At 44.2% G+C, this 25,029-nt stretch overlaps 2 protein-coding genes across 5 annotated transcripts; one reads left to right on the plus strand and one right to left on the minus strand.

Moving 5' to 3' along the window:
- Positions 1-9,667: 9,667 nt before the first annotated feature.
- LOC120677780 (polyadenylation and cleavage factor homolog 4-like) lies at positions 9,668-18,174 on the plus strand. 3 transcript variants are annotated; one of them, XR_005676447.1, is made up of 8 exons: positions 9,668-10,077; positions 11,090-11,455; positions 11,670-11,783; positions 12,249-12,938; positions 14,089-15,033; positions 15,143-15,675; positions 17,413-17,998; positions 18,085-18,174. XR_005676447.1 is itself a non-coding variant. In XM_039958975.1 (7 exons), the coding sequence occupies exons 1-6, from the start codon at positions 9,844-9,846 to the stop codon at positions 15,659-15,661; spliced, it is 2,865 nt and encodes a 954-aa protein (XP_039814909.1). In that variant the 5' UTR covers positions 9,668-9,843; the 3' UTR covers positions 15,662-15,675; positions 17,413-18,174. The 3 variants fall into 3 exon arrangements, 2 of the variants coding, with proteins under 2 accessions (XP_039814909.1, XP_039814908.1); XM_039958975.1 differs by having other exon boundaries at positions 11,673-11,783; positions 17,413-18,174; XM_039958974.1 differs by having other exon boundaries at positions 9,731-10,077; positions 17,413-18,174.
- A 1,171-nt stretch (positions 18,175-19,345) lies between these two features.
- LOC120677782 (homeobox-leucine zipper protein ROC1-like) lies at positions 19,346-25,022 on the minus strand. 2 transcript variants are annotated; one of them, XM_039958977.1, is made up of 12 exons: positions 24,764-25,022; positions 24,380-24,515; positions 23,426-23,688; positions 23,193-23,310; positions 22,274-22,921; positions 22,063-22,164; positions 21,768-21,968; positions 21,433-21,607; positions 21,051-21,322; positions 20,864-20,959; positions 19,945-20,344; positions 19,346-19,840 (listed from the first exon to the last, which is right to left on the minus strand). In XM_039958977.1, exons 2-11 carry the CDS (start codon positions 24,461-24,463, stop codon positions 19,964-19,966), a joined length of 2,340 nt encoding a protein of 779 aa, XP_039814911.1. In that variant the 5' UTR covers positions 24,464-24,515; positions 24,764-25,022; the 3' UTR covers positions 19,346-19,840; positions 19,945-19,963. The 2 variants fall into 2 exon arrangements, with proteins under 2 accessions (XP_039814911.1, XP_039814910.1); XM_039958976.1 differs by having other exon boundaries at positions 22,262-22,921; positions 24,764-24,998.
- Between the last annotated feature and the right edge of the window lie 7 nt (positions 25,023-25,029).

The following is a 25,029-nucleotide window of genomic DNA, read 5'->3' on the forward strand; positions in this document are numbered from 1 at the left end:
ACCAGGGAGAGGTTTGGTGCGAGCATATTCCGAAGCTGTCCCCAATTTTCTCGGGGAGCCAATGAAGCTTCATCAAGGGCTGTGGCATCACAGTAGGTGGAGCCCTGAACCCTTTGGAGTCTGAGGGCAATTTTGACCTCTGGCGCCTGGCGGTTGCTGAACCCGGCGGCTCTTCTGCTAATCCAAGAGGTCAGCACCTGAACAGCCGGGATGAGCTGATTGTTCCCAAAAAAAAAAAAGCCGGGATGAGCTGATGACATCACAGTAACCTCACCAAAAGTGTTGGTAGAAGCCTTTGCCAATTTGGCCTCTTGCCCTCTGATTATTAATTCTTTCTATTTTTTTGCTAGGACTCTGATTGTTCTTATGCTAGGACCCAAGTACAGAATCAACAGCCGTACGTTCGTTTTATGTGAACAGAAAAAATAATCGGTATATATGGATTTCTGAGACAAATGCCCATTTTACAGCAGAAATGGTTTCTGACTTTTTTTTCTGAATACAAGGTCAGATTTGAGCTACGATTTATATATATATTATATATATATATATATATATATATCTATATATAATATATATATATATATATATATATATATATATATATATATATATATATATATATATATATATGTTCTTCATCCAGATTCCCTGATCCAAACAACCGAGAGTAAGGTTGAAAAAGAAACGAGAACCAAATTTCATATGTGAAACAATTGTTTTTAGCACCATGACTGGAGTTAGTTATTTCCACTGTCCAAAATAAAACATTTCCTCTGGAGTTTAAAATTTATCCAGAAATATAAGCATCCCACGGAGTATTACACCTCGACCAAAGTATCTATGCACGTCTCTCTTGCTGGCCAATTTGGAGATGGCAGGAGCGAGCGTTTTCATTTGGGGCACCGAAGTCTTTTTTCTTGCGACTTAATTTCTCACACAAAGTTACTAAAACTACATATATGTGAGAAAAGAGTCTTTAGAGTTGGTTTTCCCAAGCTCTATGTTTTGAAGCGCTATGGCTATGGCCTATGGTAAGGGTATAAATACTCTTCTGAACCCGTGAAGACTTCTCATTATTAAGCCACCAAATGTACTAAAGTCCATGACAACTCCACTGCATCCCTCTCATTCTTCCATGTCTACTCAGATTAAACACACTAATCAATAAGATAGTAAATCTTAACAGCCATCTTAAATATAAGAATGTTAGATGGGAAACATGGTCATTGTACCTCTCGCGTTAGTCCTAATGACTTTATATTTGAGAGTTGAGCAAGTATTTGGTTAATTAAATCACTATATTTTATCCTACAAACTCCAAATTCTAGATTGCCACATATATATATTGGCCCACCCAACCTAGCTCTCCGAATGCATAGACATCTTTCTCCAATCATCAATCATCATTCTCGAGTCCACCATCGATATAATTAAGGGGTGTTTGTTCCTCTGGGGTTTATTTTAAGATCATCACATCAGATGTTTGGATGCTAATTAGGAGCATCAAGCATAGATTAATGACAAAATAAATTACATAACCCTAGTCTTATTCGCGAGATTAATCTATTAAACCTAATTCGTTCATAACTAGCTCATATAATGCTACAGTAAACATACGTTAATTATAAATTAATTAGACTTAACAGATTCATCTCATGAATAAACCCTAAACTTATAGTACAGCTAATTTTATAATTAGTTTTTGTTTAATTTTTTAAATTGGTATCAAAACATTTGATGTGATATGGCTTAAAATAAGTCAGAGGGAACCAATCATCCCCTAAACCATACACCAGTGAGGGCACTATCCAATAGCAGCCTAGAGAGAGAGAGAGAGTCCAGTGTATAGCAGCCGAGAGAGAGAGAGCTTCGAATATAAAACAAGGAGCCCGTTATGGAAAAGCGATGGCTTTTCTCATCCTCTCCTTCCTTTGGGCGACGTTTGCTTTCCCGCCGCCGCTCTCGTGGTCGCGTCGCGCCTGGCCGGAAAACCGCCGCCCCTCGACTCATCGAGTCCCCTGAGCGAGCTCGCTCTCGCGCCAACGCCGACGGAACTGCTACCCGCCAAAACGGCGGTCGTCGCTCTCTCGAACTGGGTCGTTCGTTGGCGCGCCTCGTACGGTCGCTTCGTTTGATCAGACGATACCCAGCAGCCATCAAGCGAGCGTCATTGCCGCGGCACTTAGCACGCATGGCCTGGGCAAGCTGTCACCACTCACCACCAGTGAGTTGATGAGCAGAGCTGATCGATCGACCTCGAGGTTGAAGACGAACACTTCGATGTGCGCTTCTGGATTTGTTTTTGTACCCATCGGAGCCGCCGGAGCGCAAGTACCGAGGTCATTGGGGAACCCACAGCGCTGGGAGCTTTTTTTTTTTGCTTCTCTTTTTGGTATGTGCTCATCATGAGCTTATAATGGGCTGCTAGTTTATTTTCACTTCTAGTAGGAGTACTTATGTGTAAGGATAAAGTTAATGTTTTTTTTTTGGAAAAGGGAAATTTTATTGATTTCAAGTACAATACATCAAGGTGATGCATCATCTTGAAATTTTCTCGACCTCTGCATAAACAGCACACAGCCTAAAAGAGTTTGACAAATGATCTTCCACACTAATGACTGTCAATCCTAAGAAATGAGATGCCGCTATAAGTTTATCCTGCAAGGTAGGCTTCCGAAGGTGTTGACACTAATTTGCGCCAACACACTCGAAAGCGCTTGAACGCGCGGATCGTCGACACGATCTTCACCAACGAGCTCCCTGCGCACAGATCGGTCAGACCGGTTGTGGCGACCGGTCAGACCGGTTCTACAGAGAATGCCGCGAAAACCTAAAACCTCGAGCTCGGGAGGGACTCCGTCGGAGCTCGTGGATCTAGGGTTGCTCTGAGGTCGGCAGGCCACTCAGAACATTCTCGAACGCCGTAGAGACGAGCGAAGAACAGCAGATGAGATTGGAAAAGTTAGAGTTTGGAGGTAAAAAGTAAAGGATAAATGTGTGAATCGATTGGGATTACCCTCAATCGGCCGTGGCCCTTCATATATATAGGGTGTGGAGGTCTGTATCCGTTAGGAGTCGGAACCCTATCAAATCCCGTGTCAAAATAGAACTCTTAACTCGGACTGGGCGTTTTGTACCGGTCTGACCGGTCTCTGGACCGGTCTGACCGGGGTGCAGGTCTTCCAGGAGGCATAACTTCCTCATCCGGACTCTGAATTGGACGTTCTATATATGCATTTCGATCGTCTCGACGAGATCTACGCAATGGTGCAGTCTAATTTGCAATTTGACAAATTTGTCTAGACCGGTCTGACCGGTTTAAGGGAGAGGTCTGACCGATCTGCCCAGATTGTCCAGAAAACCTTCATCGTGCCAATTTTGAGTGTCAACATATGCCCTCCTGTTTCTTGGTAAAGCTTGCGTACCAAGAAATATATCTCCAAGCCCAAAAATATACTTGAACAACGAGAAGAACCTACACACCAATCATGTCTTGCTTTGAAGGACGATATCATATATCGGCCATGTCAACTTGTGTAAGCGAGACAGGCCTAAGTATATGCAATTTCGGTTGTCAATCATGTCCTTCAAAAGAACTGCTTCGGTCCATTTAGTAAAATGATCTATAGCAACTAACACGAAGCAATACCTCTTTGAAGATGGAGGACTAATTTAAACAATGAGATCCAATCCTCAACCTCGGAACGACCATGATTCGATAATAGGATGTATCAACACAGCGGGCACCAATAGTAAATCACCAAACCGCTGATATTCTTCACACCCCTTTATACTGCTTGAAACAATAAGACATCATGGTAAACTAATACAAACCGTCTCTTTTAAACAACCACTTCATCTTGGGAGCCGATTGATGTGTACCACAAATGTCTTCATGAACTTTGCTCATGGCAACTCTGGTCCGATCCAAGCTCAAACATTTATGAAATAAAACTTCGGCTATTCAACGATAGAGCTTATCGTCGACTAAAACGTTTTTGAGTGTTATCCACCGAATATCATTTTCGCACCACGACCAGGATCTTTAAATAGGAGATTATATGAACCCTCCAGTCATGATCTTCGGCTTTAGTGATGAATCACCTTTGATCACTGAATTGATATTTCTAGTAGTCTGGGCGGTCAGACTGGTCTCGTGACCGGTCAGACCGGTCTGGGCGGTCAGACCGGTTGTATCGACCGGTCGGACCAGTTTGTCCAGAATATGCAATTCGGCTTTCGCTTGCATTGGCTTTTGAATATGGAAATATTTCCTCACAATTTCTTAGCCAGATGCTTGTTTAGCCAGAGTAATAGCCTGTCCATTCTCTTCCCTTGGTATATATCTTATAACAAATTCATTGAAGGAAGAAATAATATCGAGGCACTTGTCAAGATATGCATTTAAATATCTATTATATCATTAGCATACCTCGAATACTTGCTGCACCATCAGAAGTGAATCACCAAAGGCTTAACACGTTTCATGCCCGTAGATTGCAAAAATTCCAAGCCAAATAAGAGGGCTTCATACTCAACTTGATTATTTATGCAATCCTCCTTTGATCGATTTGAGAACTCAAAATACCACCACTTGGAGAAATCAAGACAGCACTAATTCTTTGACCATCATCACAAACCGATCTATCGAAATATAATTCCGTGGTGTGCAAGTAACATAGCCGATTTCCAAAGCATGCTTATCATTAATCCGATGCTCAATAATGAAATCCGCTATGATTTGGCCTCTCATAGATTCCAAGGATTCACAAGCCAAATCATATTCAACTAAAGCATAAGCCCACTCGCCGATTCTATCACTTAAAATCGACTTTTATAACATGCGCTTGAGCACATCGGTTTGACATACTACTATGCAAGTACTAGATAGTAGATAATGCTTCAATTTGTTACAAACATAATTGAGAGACAAACATAACTTCTCAGTAAGAGTATACCTTGTCTCCGCATCAATAAGTCGTCGGCTTATATAAGTGATGAAATATTCCTTGTCTTCGGTTTCTTGAGTCAAAACAGCCACAATGATCTTGTCTTCAGCACCACATAAAGCCTGAAAGGAACCCTCTCCTAGGCGCCTTAACACAGGTGGTGAAGACAAATAAACCTTGATCTTTTCAAAGACCTCTTGCTATTCTGCCCCCAAGTAAATTCGGTTTTATTCTTTAACCGAAGAATAGAAGTAAAAGCATCAATATGCCTCATTACAAATAGTTTGTCAATTTTCTAGCTCGAATTGAAAAACTTCTAATTCGGCTTTTATCCGCTGATGTTGCAATTTTCAACCAGCTCAAGACCTCAAATACATGATCAAAGTCTTGACAGCCCCTTGCAAACTGATCTGTTGCATAGAAATTTCATGAGGTAAATTATCATTTGCCAATATTTTGCCCCCCGAGCACTTAAATGTCGTCGAGCTCCATATTGCTGCTCTTTTGCTGTAGCCTCATGATCCACTTGCTCCACATTGCCTTTGTACCGAGAATGTTAGCGGTGTTTCTCCATCGCAAGGAACCGAAACAGGCATTGCTGATTCGGCTTTCTGTTCTGCTGCAACCTCAACCGGTCTGACTGGTTGCTCTGGGCGGTCAGACCGGTCGCTTGTACCAGTCAGATCGGTTTCCTGAGGCGGTTCGACCGGTCATGCTGGCTGGTCAACTTCTTTGACCCTCCATACCTTGCCTTGAGGGACCATTGGTCTGTAGTAGTTGGATTGTTTGTCTCTCAGCCTCTTGAACTCCTTTTCCTTCTTCTCCTGAGCATGTAGACGCTGCAGCTTCCTTCTTTGAGTACGAGTCAACCCTGAAGGACACCATCTTAGTTGAAAGTACTTTGATGTCGAGCTACTGCTGCTAGCCTCATGATCATTAGCCATGATCGGCCTTTGGATAGAAGAATTGACCGATTTATCAAAAACCATCGGTCTTGTATCCGCATCATTGACAACCACTTTGATATTGCCGATTTGCACAACATCATCGGCTTTAGCTTTCTCTGGATCAATAGTGGGTTGTACCTCTTCTTTCTTCTCCTTGACACGGTAAACCTGTCTTGGGGAATGAGTTTTGTCCGGTCTCTGATGAGACCGGTCTGACCGGTCAGTGGCGAACGGTCTGACCGGTCAGTGGCGAACGGTCTGACCGGTGCAGGCTGCCGCCTCTGACCTGATTGGTGGGGTCCCAATCGGTCGTGCACTGGTCATGAAACCTTGCTGAACACAAGCCTTCTGTGATCCTCCTCCCTATGGTGAGATGGTGGGTATAGCATCGGATAACAATACATCCAAATTCCTTCATGCCCTCATGTAGGACAAGAAAAACCCGATGCCGGTGACGCCCATGACGTAGTAGCATACACCTTCTGAGGAGGCAACACTGTAGTGCTATCACCCCTACGCTTGCTAGATTCTCCCCTAGGAGAAGAATGCTTGCCTTGACGCGGAGGTGAACTTGGTTGTTTTTCTAGTGGCCGATCTTTTGGAACAGTCTTTGTGTACTTGTTCAATAGCTGAGCAAAGGTGAGCTTCTGCTTTGTAAAACTCCCATGCACCTTTGACTCATTAACCTTCCTAGTACCTTCTTTCGGGTGCTTAGACTTGAAAGTTCTGGGTCGGCTTTTTGCCTGACCGGTCTGACTGGTCGTGCCTGGGCAGCAGGCCGACTCGTGTCTTGTGAGGAACTCTCTTGCCCCCCGGGGCTTGAAGCTTTGACAGTGATCTTCAGTGACTCCTCTCCATCAGGAGTCTTCTCCATCGTCACTTCCCTAGCCCGAACCTTGTCATTGATATTTTTCGACCTTGGCTCACCAATGATAATATTTTTTTTTCTTTTGCTCCTTCGGCTTGTTCCAGCTGAATGAGTATCTTGGCTTTATCCAAATCAATTGTATGGATAGGGAATGACACCTTGTCATCTTTTACCTCATGCATTGCCAATCGTCCTTCATTAACGGCGATTGGATTTTTCGACGAAAGATATTGCAATCATTAGTTGCATGAGAAAAAGTATTATGCCACTTGCAATATGCATGCCGCTTTAACTCCTCAAGCGACGGTATGGCATGAGACAAGTTGATGTTTCCACTTCTAAGCAATTCATCAAACATGCGATTCACACTTAGAAACATCAAATGTGAAACGAACTTGTTCTTGCCGATTCTTTGGAATCGGTTTAAGCGATGAACAAGAACATGGCTTAGCTTCTGATGGCCATATGAACTCAGTAACTTCCTTTTTCTCATCGTCCGAATCAGATTTACAATCAACATGTATGGACCGATGAGCATCTTTGGCGTTCTGGAGTCTAAATTCTAAACCCAAGACTTTCATGTGCAAATAATTAACAGTATGGTACTCAAAGCCTTCGAGTTCTTTTTTCAAATAAGAACGCAAACCATCAAAAGCTAAATCAGCCAATTCCTTTTCAGAAACTGTTAAATTGAAGCATCGGTTTTTTATATTTTTAGACCTTCGGAAGTAATCCGAAGCAGGCTCATCTTGGCCTTGCCTAACCGATGCCAAATCCGACAGTTTAGCTTCATTGTGCCCATTATAAAAATTATCATGAAACTTACGTTCTAACTGATTCCAAGATTGAATAGAATTCGGGGCCAATGAAGAAAACCAAGAAAAAGCGGTTCTAGTCAAAGATAATAAAAATAAGCGAATGCGCAAAGCCTCATGGAAACCAGCTTTTCCCAGTTGTAAGATATATTGGTCAATGTGCTCCCAAGGTGCTTTATTATCATCACCACTAAATTTCACAAAATCAGGAACAAACCAACCAGCAGGAAAAGAAACTAAATCAAATTCAGCAGGATATGACTTTTGGTATAATGTAGAATTACCTATATCCACACCGAATTTAGTTTTCATCGCACTAGCCGGATCCTCTTTTAACCTAGCGGGATCGGCTTTGCATCTACCACTCGTGGATGCTTGTGCTACAAAAGTAAGACGATGTTCTATAGGATTATCTTGTACCATCGTCTGAACCGAACTTATCGGTGCATGCCCCGCAGAATTTTCATGTACATTAATAAAAATCGGTACATGTGGAGAACTAGATTCTTGTGAAGGAGAAGGCTGCACACAATTTGTCATCTCATTGGTTCGGCTAAGGATTGCCGAGCAAAGAGTAGACGTGTTCGGTGTAGATGTTACTGGGCTGACCGTTGATGCACCGGTCTGACCGGTCTGTTAGACCGGTCTGACCGGTCCAGCCATGTTTGGCTGTGATGCTCGCGGTGGTAGTGTTTGCCCTTTATAGTAGTTCATCGGCATGGCATACGATGCTTCTTGGGGAGATGCTGGCGTAGCCGATGAACTAACGATTTGGAAAGCACAATTATCATCTACAGATTTGCCTTTTTTGATGATGTCTAATTGATCTTTTAAATCATTCATGGGCTTATATATATCAGCAATCTTCTGATCCATAATAGATGATAATTGGCTAAACAAGTCGGAAGATGAAGTGCTTACATTGCTTATTACCTCGACTTGCTTATTCTTGAGCGTGAAGGAGGGCATCACGAAGTCTTAAATCCTCGTGACCTGGCCTTCCTGATTTTTCTTAAATCCCTTCAAGAATTGTGCTTTGAAGTGCTCCCTGACCACCAAGTACTCTTGGCGCTCCTCCTCATTGAGTTCCTCGATAGATGTGGAGATGTTGCCTTCGTCGAGGTCGATGATGACGCCCATCTTCTTTGAAAACTAGATTAGATCGGTTTAAAAATCAGATTAATCTGTCCCCAACGGAGTCGCCAAAAAGTGTGTTGACACTAATTTGCGCCAACACACTCGAAAGCGCTAGAACGCGCGGATCGTCGACACGATTTTCACCAACAGGCTCCCTGCGCACAGACTGGTCAGACCGGTTGTGGCGACCGGTAAGACCAGTTCTACAGAGAACGCCGCGAAAACCTAAAACCTCGAGCTCGGGAGGGACTCCATCGGAGCTTGTGGATTTAGAGTTGCTCTGAGGTCGGCAGGCCACTCAGAACATTCTCGAACGCCGTAGAGACGAGCGAAGAACAGCAGATGAGATTGGAAAAGTTAGGGTTTAGAGGTAAAAAGTAAAGGATAAATGTGTGAATCGATTGGGATTACCCTCAATCGGCCGTGACCCTTCGTATATATAGGGTGGGGAGGTCTGTATCCGTTAGGAGTCGGAACCCTATCAAATCTCGTGTCAAAATAGAACTCCTAAATCGGACTGGGCGTTTCGGATCGGTCGGACTGGTCTCTGGACCGGTCTGACCGCTCTGGACCGGTCCGACCGGTCAATGCGATATCTTATCTTGTCCTTCTAATTCAAACTATATACCAATTTTCAGTACCACTCAACATTTCAACAACTTATATATAGAAACGGAACATTTAAATTCTCGATACAAATCCTTATCATTTTTAATTAAAATTGATCAAAAAATGAATAAATAACATGGTTCCACTTCCACGAATCCACGATTTCCTGCGGTTGCTCCACTCTCCAGGGAACTCTGAACAGCAGTACAACAGAATTTACACCCCGTTCAATCCGGTGCATCGGATCTCGATCGGACGGCCCATCTCGGCGCCGTACTCCGTTACCACAGGAGTTAAATTCCTTCCTGAAACCCCCAGAGAGAGAGAGAGAGAGAGAGAGAGGGGAGGCGGAGCCGAAACGCGATCCTCGCCGTAAATCGTCCCCCTTCCCTCCGCCTCCTCCCCGCTTGGGCTCCCACCACCACATGCCTCGGCCTCCCTCTCGCCGTCGTCGCCACCCCAAACCCTAGCACCCCCACCCCCGGGAACCCCAGATCCTCCCGCCGGCCCGCCCGATGGCGGGCCCCCCCGCGGCGGGCCAGGTCGTGGAGCGGTTCCGCGCGCGGCTGCGCGAGGAGGCGGGCGGCGAGCCGGGCGCCGCCGCGGTGGTTCGCGCGTACGCGGAGGCGCTCCGGGAGCTCACCTTCAACTGCAAGCCGGTCATCACCGAGCTCACCATCATCGCGGGGCAGCACGCCGCGCTCGCCGCCAGGGGCATCGCCGACGCCGTCTGCGCCCGCGTCGCGGAGGTCGGTCCCGTGCTCTTCTTTGCTCCCCTCCTGCGGCTGTTGCTCCTGTTCTTCTGCTGGGGTTGGCTACGAGGAAGCTCTTGTTCTTCTGCTGGTAGTCTGGGCTATGTGGAGTCAGCACCGTGTGGTAGCTAGGGTTTTGGGGATTGGTGTGGGCGTGGTGGGAGTCGAGGAATTCTGTGAAATTGATGGAATGCTTTTTAGTTGTTGGTTTTGTAATAGCTGCATTCGGTAGAGATTCGTTACCTTTTGGAGGAAGCGATGCACACGGATTTCAGTCTCTCTCTCTCTCTCTCTCTCTCTCTGCTTGCTGTACCTGTTTCTGTCCCCATACACTTGGGGATCTAGCAATCAGGGTGGAGTTTTGTAGTTTGGATTGAACTAATGGAAATGGCGATTACGAGATTGGTGCTTAACAGTTTATTTATTCCTCTTAAACTTTCTGTTTAGCACCAGTGGATAACTAAGACGTGCATGTTGGAACATGTAATGACATAGTAAAAATATGTGTCTGGGCACTGCAATTGCAAAAGTCGTCCGCTATGATTGATGCTGTTTGAGATGGGAATTCAAGGGGGTTTAGGCTGTAATCTATAATTGTGTCACACTGGTTTGTGGTTTCTATATGAACTTACAGTAAAACAGTAAAATGACTTCAAAACTTTGGGCTTATTGGTTAGGATGCTTGCATGTTGAATACTTGTTTACTTGTTCTGTCGTCGATTTGGTTTCGTTTAGATTTAGAAATATTTGGTGACAGGCTGTTTCGCTGCTTTTCTTGAAAATGAGAGTCAGCAATTTTAATTTTGAACGGAAATGATCTGAGAACTAACCCTAAGAGCAAGGAATAAGCTATCAGAGTGGCCTCTGCATTTTTCCTTTCAGATCCTGTTGGCTATTTGAGACTGTTCAATTCAGTTTTTTTGAGTTCTTATATGCATGTATTTTAATAACTTACCTCTACATTCAAAGTTCTTTTTCATGACGACCATATTCTGTGATATTGTTGCAGGTGCCACCTGACCAGATACTACCATCTTTGTATCTGATAGATAGTATTGTGAAGAACATAGGACGGGAATATGTCGACCATTTTGCTGCTAGGTTGCAGAATGTATTTGTTGATGCATACTGCAGAGTTCATCCCAGTCAGTATGCTTCAATGCAGCGCCTTTTTCGTACATGGTGGCCAGTGTTTCCTTCTCCTGTGCTTCGTGGCATTGAGGATGACCTTCAATTTTCTCCCTCAGAGGATAAGCGTCCTGCCATAGCGACAAATCCGCATCAATCAGAATCGCTATCTCCTAGGCCATCACATGGCATACATGTAAATCCCAAGTACCTGGAAGCACAACAAAAATTGAAGCAGGCCAATGTGGTAAGATTTTTGGTGAATAATAAGTCTAGATAGTAGAATCATTAGTGTGTTTGTTGTGATTTAAGCATGACAATTTTAGTCTATTGGAGAAGAAATATATGACAATTAGAATTAGTGTATTATTGTATTACATTGTTGCACAACATGTTGTATTCTGCAGTCTCTTTATTTAATTTTATTTAAGTTGTTGATTATTCATGTTTGTCCTCTAAAGCAGGCGCATCAACCAGCAGTTCGTGGCACAAGGCAAATGGCTGATCTGGATGAGGATCTGATGAATGGATTAACATCTAATGGTTTGCGAGGACGTCCGTCTTCAATGCTTCAGGTACTGAGAGCACATCTGCTTTTGTTGCTCCTTGTCATTCTTTCAACTAGTTTCCTATTCCAAGCCTGTCATCCACACCTCCGTATAGCTTTATGGCACATAATAATACTTGTTTGGAAAAAGAAACCGTGTTCTGTTTATTTTGCTCCCCTTATTGGTTGACAAAGGAGAAAAGCTTTGCTGTCTTTATATTTTTGGGGAAGGCCATGTTTATTTAAGACTCTGGCATGTTTACCGACTATACTCTTCTCTTCTGTACCAAGTCTTCCAAGAGTTCCTACCAATTCTTATGCCTAATTTAGTATTGCTGTTTGCTCTTAAATAGCTGAACTAAGTGACTTGATAAAAACTGCTCATCTTATTTCTTTTCTGTTTCAATCCAAGCTGTACTGTAGTTCGTGCCTTTTACTTTGTGATGTCTAATAATCTGTGTTGGAATCATGTGGGCAAAAATCTGCTGTGTAGTATGCTGGTGATCCTGATCAACAAGATACATTTCAATCTATTGCTGGAATAAGGGCAACATCACCACATCTGTTGAGCACACATCCATCTGATGTCATTCTAGATGGGCCATTAGCCACTTCAAGGAGAAACTTGTCGAAGTCGCCACCTCTTGATGTGTTCCCTAGGAATATGTCTCCCAAGAGAGCGCCAGAGAGGCTGCCACCATCTCATTCTGTATTGGGACCTGACCCTAGAAGGTTGCCTGATCGGAATGGCAGGTCGAGATGGACTTTTGACGATGGTGCACAGCGGCCAACAATCAGCATGATTGATGAAGAGTACAGGAAGCAAAGTGCAAGAGAACTTATTGATGCTTATGGGAATTGTCAAGGCCGAGATGCTGATGAAAGAGTTCCTAAAATGCAGCGCCTGGATTCAAATGGGATGGCTAGCAAATCTACTGCAAGAAATTGGCTCACTTCAGAGGAAGAAGAGTATTCTTGGGAGGATATGAGTCCAACTTTGACTGACCGAGTCAGAAGCAGCATGCCATCTTTTACTCCTGGAACCATGAGAGCTGGATTTCCTGGAGCAAATGCAGGGTTACTGGAATCTGATACTGGGAGGCACAATTTTCCAAGCCAATCTCATCAATCATTGATTGATGGACCACCATTAAATCTCGAAGATAGGATTACTTCTGCAAATGTATGATTGTCTCATCTTTCTTTAATTATAGTGAATAGATACATTAGATAACACTTTATATGCCTGTCATCATTCTGGCAGTTTATGAATAATTTTTATCTTTCATACCCTTCATTCATTAAAGGCTTCCTTTCTCTTTAAAAAAGTTACGGTCATTGCTTTTATATCCAGTGCACAAGTTTGATTGCTGATTTGTTCTAAAAGGCAGCCGTCTTGGTGCTGCATGCCAATTAGCCACACTTTTTTTTTCATAATTAGTTCATTCAGTTTGTCTGCTGCCTAGCATGATGAGCTAGTTGTGATCTGCTGGCTGCCATGGCCACCAGAAGAGGAGCAGTATTAGTAGCCAGGAGGAGCCAGCAAAGGACTAGCAAACCATGACCATATGTGCTCCATTCTTCATTCATCTCCGAGTTGTCTTAACCTGATCACATGTCACATGCCTCCTGTATTCCTCTTCCCCTACTGCCTGCCTAGAGCCTAGCGCCTTTTAGAACAATGATAAAAATAAAACCGCTATGCATTAAGTATTGTCAAATGTGTACTCATTGGCTTCAGTTGACCAATCTAGGTACATAAAAGGATATTGCCAAATTCTGAAAGATTTAATCACATGTTTCCTGTGGCTATCCTTCTTTACTGAAAAAATGGTTATAGTCTTTGTGTATACTTCTTATTGATTCTTACCGTATTTATGCGAAGCTATATACTTAGAAAACAGTTCTGTGAAAAAAATTAATCATAAAACAACATTTTCTGCCATCACATACATGTGTTAGGGAAGGAACTTTCCTGTCGTAATTCTTTGGCAGTTTACTCCTTTTATTTCACAATTTGATGTTAGCTAATGTATGTCCTGAGTTATACATTGATTTCTAAAGTTTTCAAAAAATGCATATACCATTAGTAGGATGAGCACATTAGGGCATGATTTCCCAGCCTCAGATGTTTTTATACACTTCGTTCTTTCACCACCTTTTTGACTTACGTTTAACTACAAAATTTTCAACATCTTTATCCATGCGTCAAACGTAATTCATATACAGACTTATTAACAACAACAACATAGCCCTAAACTTATTAACCTTCCAATGTTTTATCTGTATCTAAACGTGTATTGAAATTTGCCATCTTTTTTCTTCCCCTGCAGCATGTTGACATGTCTACTAGTAGGAGATATCCAAGCAATTATGGTATTCAGAATGGAGCTCATTTGGAGTACCAGACTTCTGAGCATACCCGCAATCACGGTAGAACTGCTACCATGCAAACTCCACCTTGGCAACAGCCTTCTGGTCTGCCATTGCGAATACAAGCACCTGAACATCCATCAGTGCTTGATAGAATACCACTGCCTGCTGATGGTGAAATGCCAGTTAAGAGATTGGAGATTGGTGGTGCATACAATGCTTTGGGTGTAGATATACCCTTGGTGGAGAAGCGCAGGCCGCTAACTGCTCCTACTCCAATAGAATGGCCTCCTCTTCATCACACTCAGTCGCAAACTTTACTACCTATTCCACCTGATACAAAACATGTTAGAAATGCAGCAGATAGTCTAGAAATTAGGCCTTTTGTTAGTCAAGGAGCCAGTTCATCTGTATTTGTTCCACGGCATCATTATGATGCCTTAGATCGGAAAACATTAAGTACTGGTAGCTTAGCTCAACCACCATACCAGCACCAAGATTTGCTGCCATCGAGTCAACAAAATCAAGGTATGGGAAACCAAGCTCAGCCTCATCATCCTCAACAATTCCATCCCCATCCCAATCCTCACCATCAGGAGGCTTTTAGAAGCTTTGCCCCTGGCATATCTGTGTCCCAGTTCTCAGGGCAAGGTGGTACTGCAGCGATGCCACCAGTTTCACTTCTGCCCAGTTCCTTTTCTGTACCACCTGATGTGCCACCCTATGGCATGCCGTCTGTGCCCAGTTTTCCTAGGCCACCATTACCTTCCGGACCACCACCTGCTTCACTGCAGATCGGTTCATCATCATCTCAAGTTGGCGGCGCTCAACCATTTGTCTCTGGACTGTTGAGTAACCTTATGCGGCAAGGTGTAATTACATTGGAAACACCTGGGCGACCTCAGGTACTTCTCTTGCATTCATGCACCTTATTCCTGGTATATAGTATTTGTTCTGCTCATATGCATGAGTTAAGTGCTAATTGGATGGTATATATTGAATCTTTTCCTGTAGGATTCAATCGGAGTTGACTTCAATGTAGACCTCAAGGTACGGAACGAGCCTGTCATCAATGCTTTGTATCGGGATCTTTCAAGGCAGTGCAAAACTTGTGGCCTTCGGTTCAAATGCCAAGAGGAGCATCGTGCTCACATGGACTGGCATGTTACAAAAAATAGAAATTCCAAGAACCGTAAGCAGTCTTCACGTAAATATTTTGTCACGGCAGAGGAATGGTTAAGAGCAGCAGAAACAGTTGGAAACGACGGTGTCCCTGCTTTTATACCCTCAGAGCCAGTCCCAGACATAAAGGAAGAGAAAGAAATTGCTGTTCCTGCGGATGAGGAGCAAACAGCCTGTGCATTATGTCAAGAACCATTTGAAGATTTCTACAGTGATGATACTGAAGAGTGGATGTACAAAGGTGCAGTTTACATGAATGCACCAGATGGTAATATTGATGGTCTGGAAAGGTCACAGTTGGGACCTATTGTCCATGCTAAATGTCGATCTGCGCCCAGCAATACTTCTTAGAATGGGCATAGCTGGTGAGTATCTGTGGATTTCATTGTGTCATAACAAACATCTGCTAACTTTTAAGGTGGAACATATATCTTGAGCTTAACCTCACTGGAGGTAGGGGAGATTGTCTCCTTTCTAGTATATGGATGCATGCAACATGTTTTCAGCTACAGTTATATTTGACATCATGATGTTATCTGACTAAATAAGAATGCTGGATGTGATATGCAATGTTTTCGTTCATGATAATTATATTCTGTGTTCAATGTTCTCTATTAGATGAAGATACTCCTGTTGCACGAGTTAATATTTGCAGTTTTTATTAGTTTTTATGTGAAGGGTGGACCTGGTGCAGTGGTAGAGACTCTCCACTTGTGGCCAGCCTCTTTGCAGTATTTTAAAAGAATTTTGTAATGGTAAGGCTGTCTAGGAATTCTTCCACTCCCCAGATCCCACCTTATGTGGGAGCTTTCAGCACTGGGCACGCCCTTTTGTTATCGGATTTTATGTGATATTTGTTTAACTTCTATGGTGCTTTTTGTCAATTCTTAACATGTTTTTCATGCTTATATTTGGGAGCCATTCTTTTGTGTCCGTTTTTTTGTTGTTTGCAATTATTTTGCAGACCCATTGGATTTTCAGAATTTCCAAATCAATAAAATGATCCATCAGTTGCTCCATTGAGCAGTCAGTTACCCACTGAAGGATTCTTAGGCCCCCATCCATTTATAATAAAAATGTGATCATTTGCTTGTTTAAGTATTATCATTTAAATAGTGTAAAGTATGTAAGGAGTACATGCAAACTCACAATTCTATACATATCATTTAATTGATCTGATAATTTGTATAATTCTTAATTTCGTAGCAGGACTAAGCTGTTAATATTTTTCACCTTTTGATATCCAGTATCTAGGGTGGATATAACTAAAAGGCTTTGGTTTAATTTGTAGAATTGGGGGATTATCAGGAATACTGAAGTTCCTGTGTATTTATATTTTTACTGTTTTTGTTCATTATGGCATCACTAAGCTGCAAACTATAGTACCAATCAGAGATTCAGAGAATACACATTTACAGAATGACAGTAATAGCATTTTTGTTTCATTTTTGTCATGGTGCACATGGTGTTCCTTTTGCTGTTTTCTTTTATTCTCTTTTCTTTGTTGCGAGGATTTTATATGTTGTTTTTGTGCTGGCTCTGGGGATATTCGCAAACATTATATTTGTGTAACTGTGTTTAGTATTCACGTGTGAGCCACATGTGTACATGCAAGCACATAACTGCAGGTGATGACTGGCTTGCTGATATGTTTATTACCTTTTCTTTCTTCTGTAAACTTGTCCTTTTGGATCGTGGTATACTGTATGGCTGATTAGAAATGGTGGTAAAATTGAGTTATAATTGAGGCCTATTTGCTCTGTGCTGTACTGTAGAATTTAGATATTTTCTGGAATACTAACTAGTTGCAATAAGTTTTATTCTGTTATGTCTCTAGAAAGGGTCCTTTCATGCTATGCTGACATAGAAAGATGAAGTGTATTTTATAAAGCTTGTAGACTTGCCTGCTGGATTGCCTTGGATAGTGTATATGAAATGGGGCTCATTGGTTTGCTCCTTTTGCAATAGTTAGATTTCTTTGAAATGTATATGCTTGTTGTAACAAATCATGCACGTCATCTGAAACAATCCCTTTCCCTTAGAAGCGCACCATAAAAGATATAATCATGCTGATTTGCTGACTATTCTTTTATATGTCACAGGTTTGACTAATAGTTCTTTTTTGGATGCGGCTGTAGACATGACCTGTAAACTACTGGAAACTCAGATTTTGGTATGATTAGCTTCTTTCCTATCTGGCCTTCTTGACAGCCAGTGCATAGATTGTTAATGCGACAATAGTGTAAAACTGTAAAATCTTTCTGTAATTCAGTGATTGAGCATCAGTAATCTGCCATACAATCACTATTGTCATATTGTGCTTGTGCCCTGTCATTTTTGTCCTTCTGTAGTTGCAATGCATTACTACGGTAGTGCGATCTACATATAAGCTTCATGTCTAGGGTTTCAGGCAGCCCAGTTAGTGTATATGTAACCATGGTTTCAGTGGACCATGGTTTCAGTGGACGTGAAAAACAATATCTTCGTATTGTTCTGCTTTCTTTCCCCTTGTTAATATTTTGTGCAGGACAATATCAGTCTCTTAGTTGGCTGCTAGCTTCTGCAACATCGAAGGGATCATGCAAGATGACCTTGAGTGATGGCATCTGTCTATGGCTCTCCTGAACTACTGAAGGGACTAGATGCTACCGTTGCCTTTTCTTTTATTGTCTTCCCAGTATTTTCTTTGTAAGTCGAGAGCAATGTATAAAGTGTGGTGAAGATTATTATTGGTCGCTTGTATAATACCATCTTACTGGATTTATTTGTGCCAGGCAAATCCGGCTCAGATGGTTTTCAGACTTTATAATTTGTTCAGAAAGATATGCAAATTGCCCTATGGAAGTATTTTATTTGTCACTGAAGTTGAGAATTGCTATTGCTGTATTGCCGTCTGAATTGAACTGGACTTTCTCGACTGTGAATTAAAATGTATCATCAACTGATTTTTTATATGAAGTTTTTGCTTTCCTGGTGAAATGCTGGAACTGCAGGAGCTGACATTTATGGACGTTGATGGACATTAAGGTTGTCGATGTGTATGGATGTATACTTTCATCTTGAGAAGTGTCGAGTTGTGTGACCTGTGATGGTAGATAACTGGTGAAAGTGCAGATGATCATGTAACTTGCGTCGCTGTAAAACATTTCTGTTGAAATTCTGCTGTGCTGTCCGGACGACAGTATTGTGGACAAAACTAACCGTACACTACACCGTCATGGTGTGCCAATAAAATGACTAGGAATGTGGTTACAAGTAATATCAACATTGGTCTAATTCCTGTATAATTTCTAAATTATGTGTGCTAGCATTTGATCCTTTATCATCCTTTGATGTGGTTAGGTGTAACATGGCTTTAGTTTAAGAGCTAGGATTGCATTCAGTTTCTTAATTATGTTCATTTTCCTCAAACTGTGCAGTTGTGGGTTGCATCCAAGGGCACTTCTTTCAGATGGAAATATTTTCTTGTATGATCTATCTACTCAGCTTAGCATCTTTGGATGGACCCATTTTGACGATGAGAACTTCCTGTCATGTAAAACCTGCCTTTAAAAAAAAGTTTGGAAGCACTGCACTGTCATTTAAGCGGATGTAAGCGAGGGAGTTGTTGCATAGCAATAACATAGTAAAAGATGAAAGATCAATTAACTCATAGTACTCAAATGACCTCCGGGTTTCGACAAGCCATCTTCCCCACCATCATCTCCGCGCTTGATCTCCTGATTGAATCTAATGACCTGCGCTGGGTCTGTCTGGCGTGCTTCAAACACTCTTCTGTCACTCTGCTGCCTTGAGCCTTCTTTCTTTTTCTTTTTTCCACCAATCCTCAATCTCCATTCCTTGTTCAGGAACTTGAACAACTCCATTCGTGCTCACTGTCACTCTGCTGCAGACATTATTTACTACACAGAGAGAAGACTGGATCCCTCTGCCATCCTCTTGCGGTTAGGTTACCCACCGTCAGGAACTTCTGTTAGACTAGGAGCCCAGCAGTTTTATAGATCATCTGAATGCAACAAACTAGGACCAACAAGAAACACAAAGAAATCGAAATTGCAATGTTTCAATAGCGAAAAAGCTACAAGCAACGACAGGCAGGTTTTAGCTCAGGATTGGTTATGACCGAACACCTAGATTCTACAAATCTTTGCAAATCCAAAAAAAGAGAGACAACAAATCTCTGTTCTCTAGCTACCAGCAGCATGCAGGCAGGCACCTTAGCCTGAACAACAGCAACAGCACAAACATGACACGGTACACAGCGGCGAATCGAAAACCCTAACATTATGGAAAGAGACCCAGACGACATAGCTAGCATCATCTCAGCAGCATCCATTCTGTAGTAGAATCGACGGGGAAGTCAATACCCGAACCATCCCCCCTTGCATAGTGGTGACCGCCTCCCTTTCGGCGACGTTTTCGCAAGGTTTCTTGAACACTAGCAGTATGAGCACCACATGGCAAGGAGAGTCTGAGGTGCGTTCTTGACTCCCAAATGATGAATTCTCCAAAAATCTAGCTGCTCCCTTCCTGCAAATAAAAAGATTCAAATACTATTCTAGTGTACAAAATTCAGACAGCATTCTAGGATGGCATCTGTTTAAGACGGGAGGCTGCAAAGCAGTGGCGTGTACCTTGAAATCATATGGATGGCTACTGTGGGCCTTCCGCGCAGACGGCGGCCTTGATGCGCTCCACGGTGCAGGCGATGAGGCTGTTCACGGTGGCGACAGAGCCCAGTGAGAGCTTGGCTGTGGGGACTGAGTCCACCAAGATCTGAAACGCCACAGTCAGGAGGGATCCACCGCCGGCCTCCAAGCCGGCACTTATCTCTCCATGGGGAGAAGCACCAGGTGGTCCGTCGGGGAGGATTGCGAAGCCCGACGGCAGCAGGGCCACGTAATCCGGGTCACCGCCGTTGAGCACCACGTTCATCGCCACCACATCCACCGGCGCGTACACGACGTAGGACCCCGACGCGTCAGTGCAGCTCTCCTGCAGGATCAGCATGTTGCTCTGGTTCGAGTTTGCACTCTGCACAACACATTCAGAAAGAAGATCCATATGTTACATGTGCGATGTGCACAATTAGTACTGAAAAAATCATGAGCATGAATAGTTAACAGTGCATTATCAAAATTCAGAAAAAACATAATGATTCAGTTTCATGTGTATTGGACCCCAAAGTAACTACAGTAAATTTGTAGGATTATTTAGAGGAATTTTCCCAAAGAAACTGGATACAATAATTTGGGTTGTGAGCACTTAGGCCTTGTTTGGCAGAGCTCTCGGAGCAGCTTATAGGCTGAATCCAGGAGAAACACTGCCAAATAATTTCTGATAGAAGCGATTCTATGTTGACTTTGTGGAGTGATTCTCTGAAATGAACCAAGTAGCAAGGAGCTGGAAAAAAAAGCTTCTCCTAATTCACTTTTCACACTGAATCTGTTTCATAGAATTAATCTTAAACAATCATAGAGAATCACTTCTCTTAGAGAATCAGCTCCCATAAAGAATCAAAATCAGATAGAGCTCTACCAAACAGGTCCTTACATTGACACGAAGAAGGGAGACGCAGTTGCCATGGTCCCGGCCATTGGCAATGTGAGCCATTTCTTGGACAGCACCACCATTTGAGAGAATGTCCCACTGCAGAATCAAAATTTTGTTAGAAAACACTTCTCTCGGCAATCGCAAGCGTGCCGTAGGGAGAATTTCAGTGATGTGGCTGCGTGCATACCTCGCTGCGAGAGGTCTCATCACGGAGGAAGTCAAAGACCCTCTTGGGCGGGACTGGGAGCCAGAAGGAGGTAGCAGCGTTGAGCACGATGCCTGGGGGCCTGCCAGGGTCATCCACGCTCTTCCTGGTCATGACACGCACATCTTCAGCACCACTGCCCGAGAGCGTCGTCCACTGGTGTGCAGCGGACGCTGTCACGCCACCGCAGAAGCTCGCCACCATCCGCTCTGCCAGCTTAAGCATGCTCTTCCTCCCTTCTATGCTTGTGATCACTGCAGTTTCATGGATGCACACAGATGTAAACTATATATATGCAATTTGTGCACAACTGTGTTAACATCAGCCAATGATTTGCACTGGGTAAAGTTGGGGAGGTACTTACCACCAAGGTCACCGTTGGGGATGTTGCTGGCCATGGCGCTGGCAAGGCGCTCACATTGTCGGTCCAGGCTGCCGACCCACCGTTTCGCACCAAATGCAAGCCCTGAATTCACCAAAGGCCTGTAGAGATTGTGCACTGACCTGTCATCGACCTCAACATGCTCCACCCAGGTCACCTGCATGTACAAAAAGGCATACTGGTATCAACATGAGTTTCCTGACAGCAAACACAATTGCTGGCAAGAATTTGTTGAATATGAGGGCAGGCTTTCGAAAAGTGCTACTATTATTCCATGAAGTTAATTGAGCAAGAAATTTGTCAAGGAGTTAGTTAACCTTTGAGTAGCCATTGGGCATTTCTTGGATAAGGCAGCCGGACGGCCTGCGCCGGCACTTCAAGACAGGGTTAGGGCGGAGGCTGTCAAGCGAGACATCAACAACAGCCCACGTCCCATCTGGGTTGTTCTTGCAGTACCTTGCAAAGTAGCTCTCCCGTGTCGGCACCAGCGGCGACGGCACCTGAAACTCCATTGACATCTGCAAGGTGATAATAATCAGCATTATTGTCAGCTAGCGAGCATACTTTGATCAAATAATGTATCGTGGACAGAAATGAAAGATAGATACACACCACTTGCAATGCACCATTATAGCTCCCTGCCACACCAGTTGACAGCACCTCATGTGTCGAAGCCCTCGACACAATGCTTGAGAACACAGCAGCGAATCGGTTCTGCACACAGAAAATGAAATCACACGGATCAGCAAAGCAGTGAATCAGTGATCAATCAAACGAGTTCAGCCAGTTTAGACCAACGGTCAATTCGTGCCTGGGTACTGACCGCGTCCATGAGTATCTCAACGAGGCTGTCGCGCGTCATGATCACCACAGCGCCATCGCGTGATGCCTCCGGCCGTAGCCCGTACTGCCTCGGCCCAAGCCCGCCTGGGAACATCCGGCCGTACTCCTCCTCGTCAAGCTGTGCCCCAGCGGCGCCGGTGGTCCACAGCGGCGCATCCAGACGGGCCATCCGTAGGAGCTCATCCATCGCAGCGACGGCCAGCTCCACGATCATGGGCTTGTCAGCATCGAGCTGTCCGGTTGACATGCTCCTCAACAGCTCTCCCGCGCCGGTGCCAACACCGAATAGGGGGTCGGGGCCAAGGCCAGCCGACCCGAACGCACCGACGACGTCCAGCGGGGAGCGGGCTGCAGCGGCGGCGAGCGGGCTGGAGAGCACTGGGAAGGAGACCATGGGCTTGCCGACGTGCTTGGCAGCAATGCCCGAGATCCGGTCGATCTCATCGCGGAGGCGGGCGTTCTCGAGCCGGAGGTGGTGCTCGTCGAAGGACATCTCGCCAAGGGCAGCAGGGCCACCGCAACTGGGGCAGGAAGCCGTGCTGAGCGCCTCCTTGTACCGCATGTTCTCAGCGCGCAGCTTGTCGTTCTCCGCACGCAGTTGCGCGTTCTCCTGCCGCTCATGCTGGTTCTGCACACACCCAAAATCACATTGACATGATCAGTTACATTATTACATATATACTTGCACATGTCATGTGATTATATGATGCAACTGAGAATTCTGGCTCTTGTTCAGTTGTGTACAGGTTGACATGCCTATGACGTTTTCAGGTCATGACCCAACACAAATATGAACAAATGGACTGAAATTTGTCCAAAAGAAATCGGATCGTTTTCTTGCATCACATATAATGCCATGGAATCAAGAACAATGTATCCGGTGTTGTAGTAGAACTTGCCTTCATCTGTGTGCGCTTGTTCTGGAACCAAAACTTGACTTGCAGTGGCTCGAGGCCAAGCTCCCGGCTCAGCTCCTTCCTCTGCTTGTCATCTGGGTGTGGGCACTCCTTAAAGAACCTGATCAATGGCAATTCATCAAAACCCTCCAAACAATCAGACATGAACCAGAAAAATAAACAAGCTTTTCAGTGGTGCTTGAAGGTAGAAGAATAGCTGAAGTCATGGTTCTTACGCTTCCATTTCTTGGATCTGATGCTGGGTGTGGCGGTGGTACCGCTTCTTCTTGTTCGGCCGCTGGTTGGGGTCTTCCTGACCGTCATCGCCAGAGGTGCCATCAGGGTTCTCGCTGCACGACTTGCTCTCGAACTCATCTGCCAGTGTGTCGGAGCGGCCATGGATGATGTTGTCGCCGCTGTCCACTCCACCGGCTGGGATCTGATCAAAGAGTTGCTGCTGGAACTCTTGCTGCAGCTGATGGCTGTCTAGCAGGTCAGCCTGCAATTTGTTCAGTCACAAATGTAAGAGTCAGAGTTTCAGATGATATGAATAATTTATGAATTAGTATATGAATAAACTGAGGATGGGGAATGCAATCAAGGAGCGAGATGATACCGGGGATTATATAAAGTAAATGGAATATTAAAGATATACAACAGGAAATCAAACAAAAACCTATTTGGAGCGGTACAACTTTGATCAAGAACATACACCCCGTGAGATCAGCTTGTCTACTCTTTCTTCCTCCTACCAGTACTACCCAGCTTACATTAAATAGCAGATCAACTGGTCAGCATCTTGAATGTTTTCATTAAGAAGGTCAGTATATCTTGAATGTGGCGGCCATCAATACGAGCATATATGTACAACAGCCTACCGTTTCACACCGAAATTAATCCAGGAAAAAGGTGCATAAGCAAGAACATTAAAGAACAAGACACCAAAAACTACTAGCAAGGACAAAAAAACACACACTCGAACACATGAACAAGGACCTTCCTCCCTTTGTTAGTTTGTTTTAAGAGAGGCACTGCATTTAAACAAAACCTATGCTAGCAAAAAAAAAAGCAGAAGAGAAAAAAAAATCTTTTCTTTTTCCAACCCCCCCCCCCCCCAAAAAAAAAAGAAGTATCTACTCAGACACTGATCCTACAAGCTCCAAAAGATCGAGGTCTCTCACTGGAATTACCTGGCTCAAAGACAGCGCCGACGAGGACCCATACGCGACGCCATTCCGGCCGATCATCGCCGGCATGTGCCTCGCCGGCGTCATGAACGATGGCAGCCCGCTCCTAGTGCCTCCCAAGCCCTAGCTCGTGCCCATTCTGCAAAAAGGAAAAAAAAAAGATGCATGTTACATATACATGTATGTCTGTCCGCCCAAGTCAACCAGGAGAGAACGAAAGAAGTAAGCGGCAGCCCAGAAATGTCCCCACAGATCACACTGCCTTACACGCCACGTAACAGCAGATCTAGGGCACGCGCACGCAGGAGCTCCCGGGCCAAAAACTCGGCGAGGAAGAGGAGGAAGCCCGGCAGCTAGGCCGTGAGATCTGAGACAGGCGATCTGTACCTCCGATCCCTGCTCGCCGGTGCCTTGTGAAGAATCCGTCGTCTGGTGATATCGCATGCGAGAAGCTGCGGGAACCGGGCACGAAGCTGGCTAGCAGGAGCCGGGCGGAAGCGCGTGGAGAGATCTCGCCGCCATGGGAGGGGGAGGAGGAGGGGAGGAAGGGGAACGGCGGATGGGAGAATGTGGAGATGGGGTGGAAGGAGTTATTGCGAGCTGGGCAGTGGCGAGTGGATGGATGCAAACGCATTTATTGGGAGAGGGTGCAG

Source organism: Panicum virgatum, chromosome 6N, assembly GCF_016808335.1.
Source record: "Panicum virgatum strain AP13 chromosome 6N, P.virgatum_v5, whole genome shotgun sequence".
NCBI lineage: Eukaryota > Viridiplantae > Streptophyta > Magnoliopsida > Poales > Poaceae > Panicum > Panicum virgatum.

What these genes read in the sequence shown, in the direction of transcription:
- LOC120677780 (XM_039958974.1), top strand. Translation starts at nt 9,844, where the DNA reads ATGGCGGGCCCCCCCGCGGCGGGCCAGGTCGTGGAGCGGTTCCGCGCG. An exon ending in TCTGCGCCCGCGTCGCGGAG is followed by an intron (nt 10,078 to 11,089) that starts GTCGGTCCCGTG and finishes ATATTGTTGCAG; the next exon opens with GTGCCACCTGACCAGATACT. An exon ending in ATAGGATTACTTCTGCAAAT is followed by an intron (nt 12,939 to 14,088) that starts GTATGATTGTCT and finishes CTTCCCCTGCAG; the next exon opens with CATGTTGACATGTCTACTAG.
- LOC120677782 (XM_039958976.1), bottom strand. Translation starts at nt 24,463, where the DNA reads ATGACGCCGGCGAGGCACATGCCGGCGATGATCGGCCGGAATGGCGTC. An exon ending in CAGATCCAAGAAATGGAAGC is followed by an intron (nt 23,311 to 23,425) that starts GTAAGAACCATG and finishes GCCATTGATCAG; the next exon opens with GTTCTTTAAGGAGTGCCCAC. An exon ending in ATAATGGTGCATTGCAAGTG is followed by an intron (nt 21,969 to 22,062) that starts GTGTGTATCTAT and finishes ATCACCTTGCAG; the next exon opens with ATGTCAATGGAGTTTCAGGT.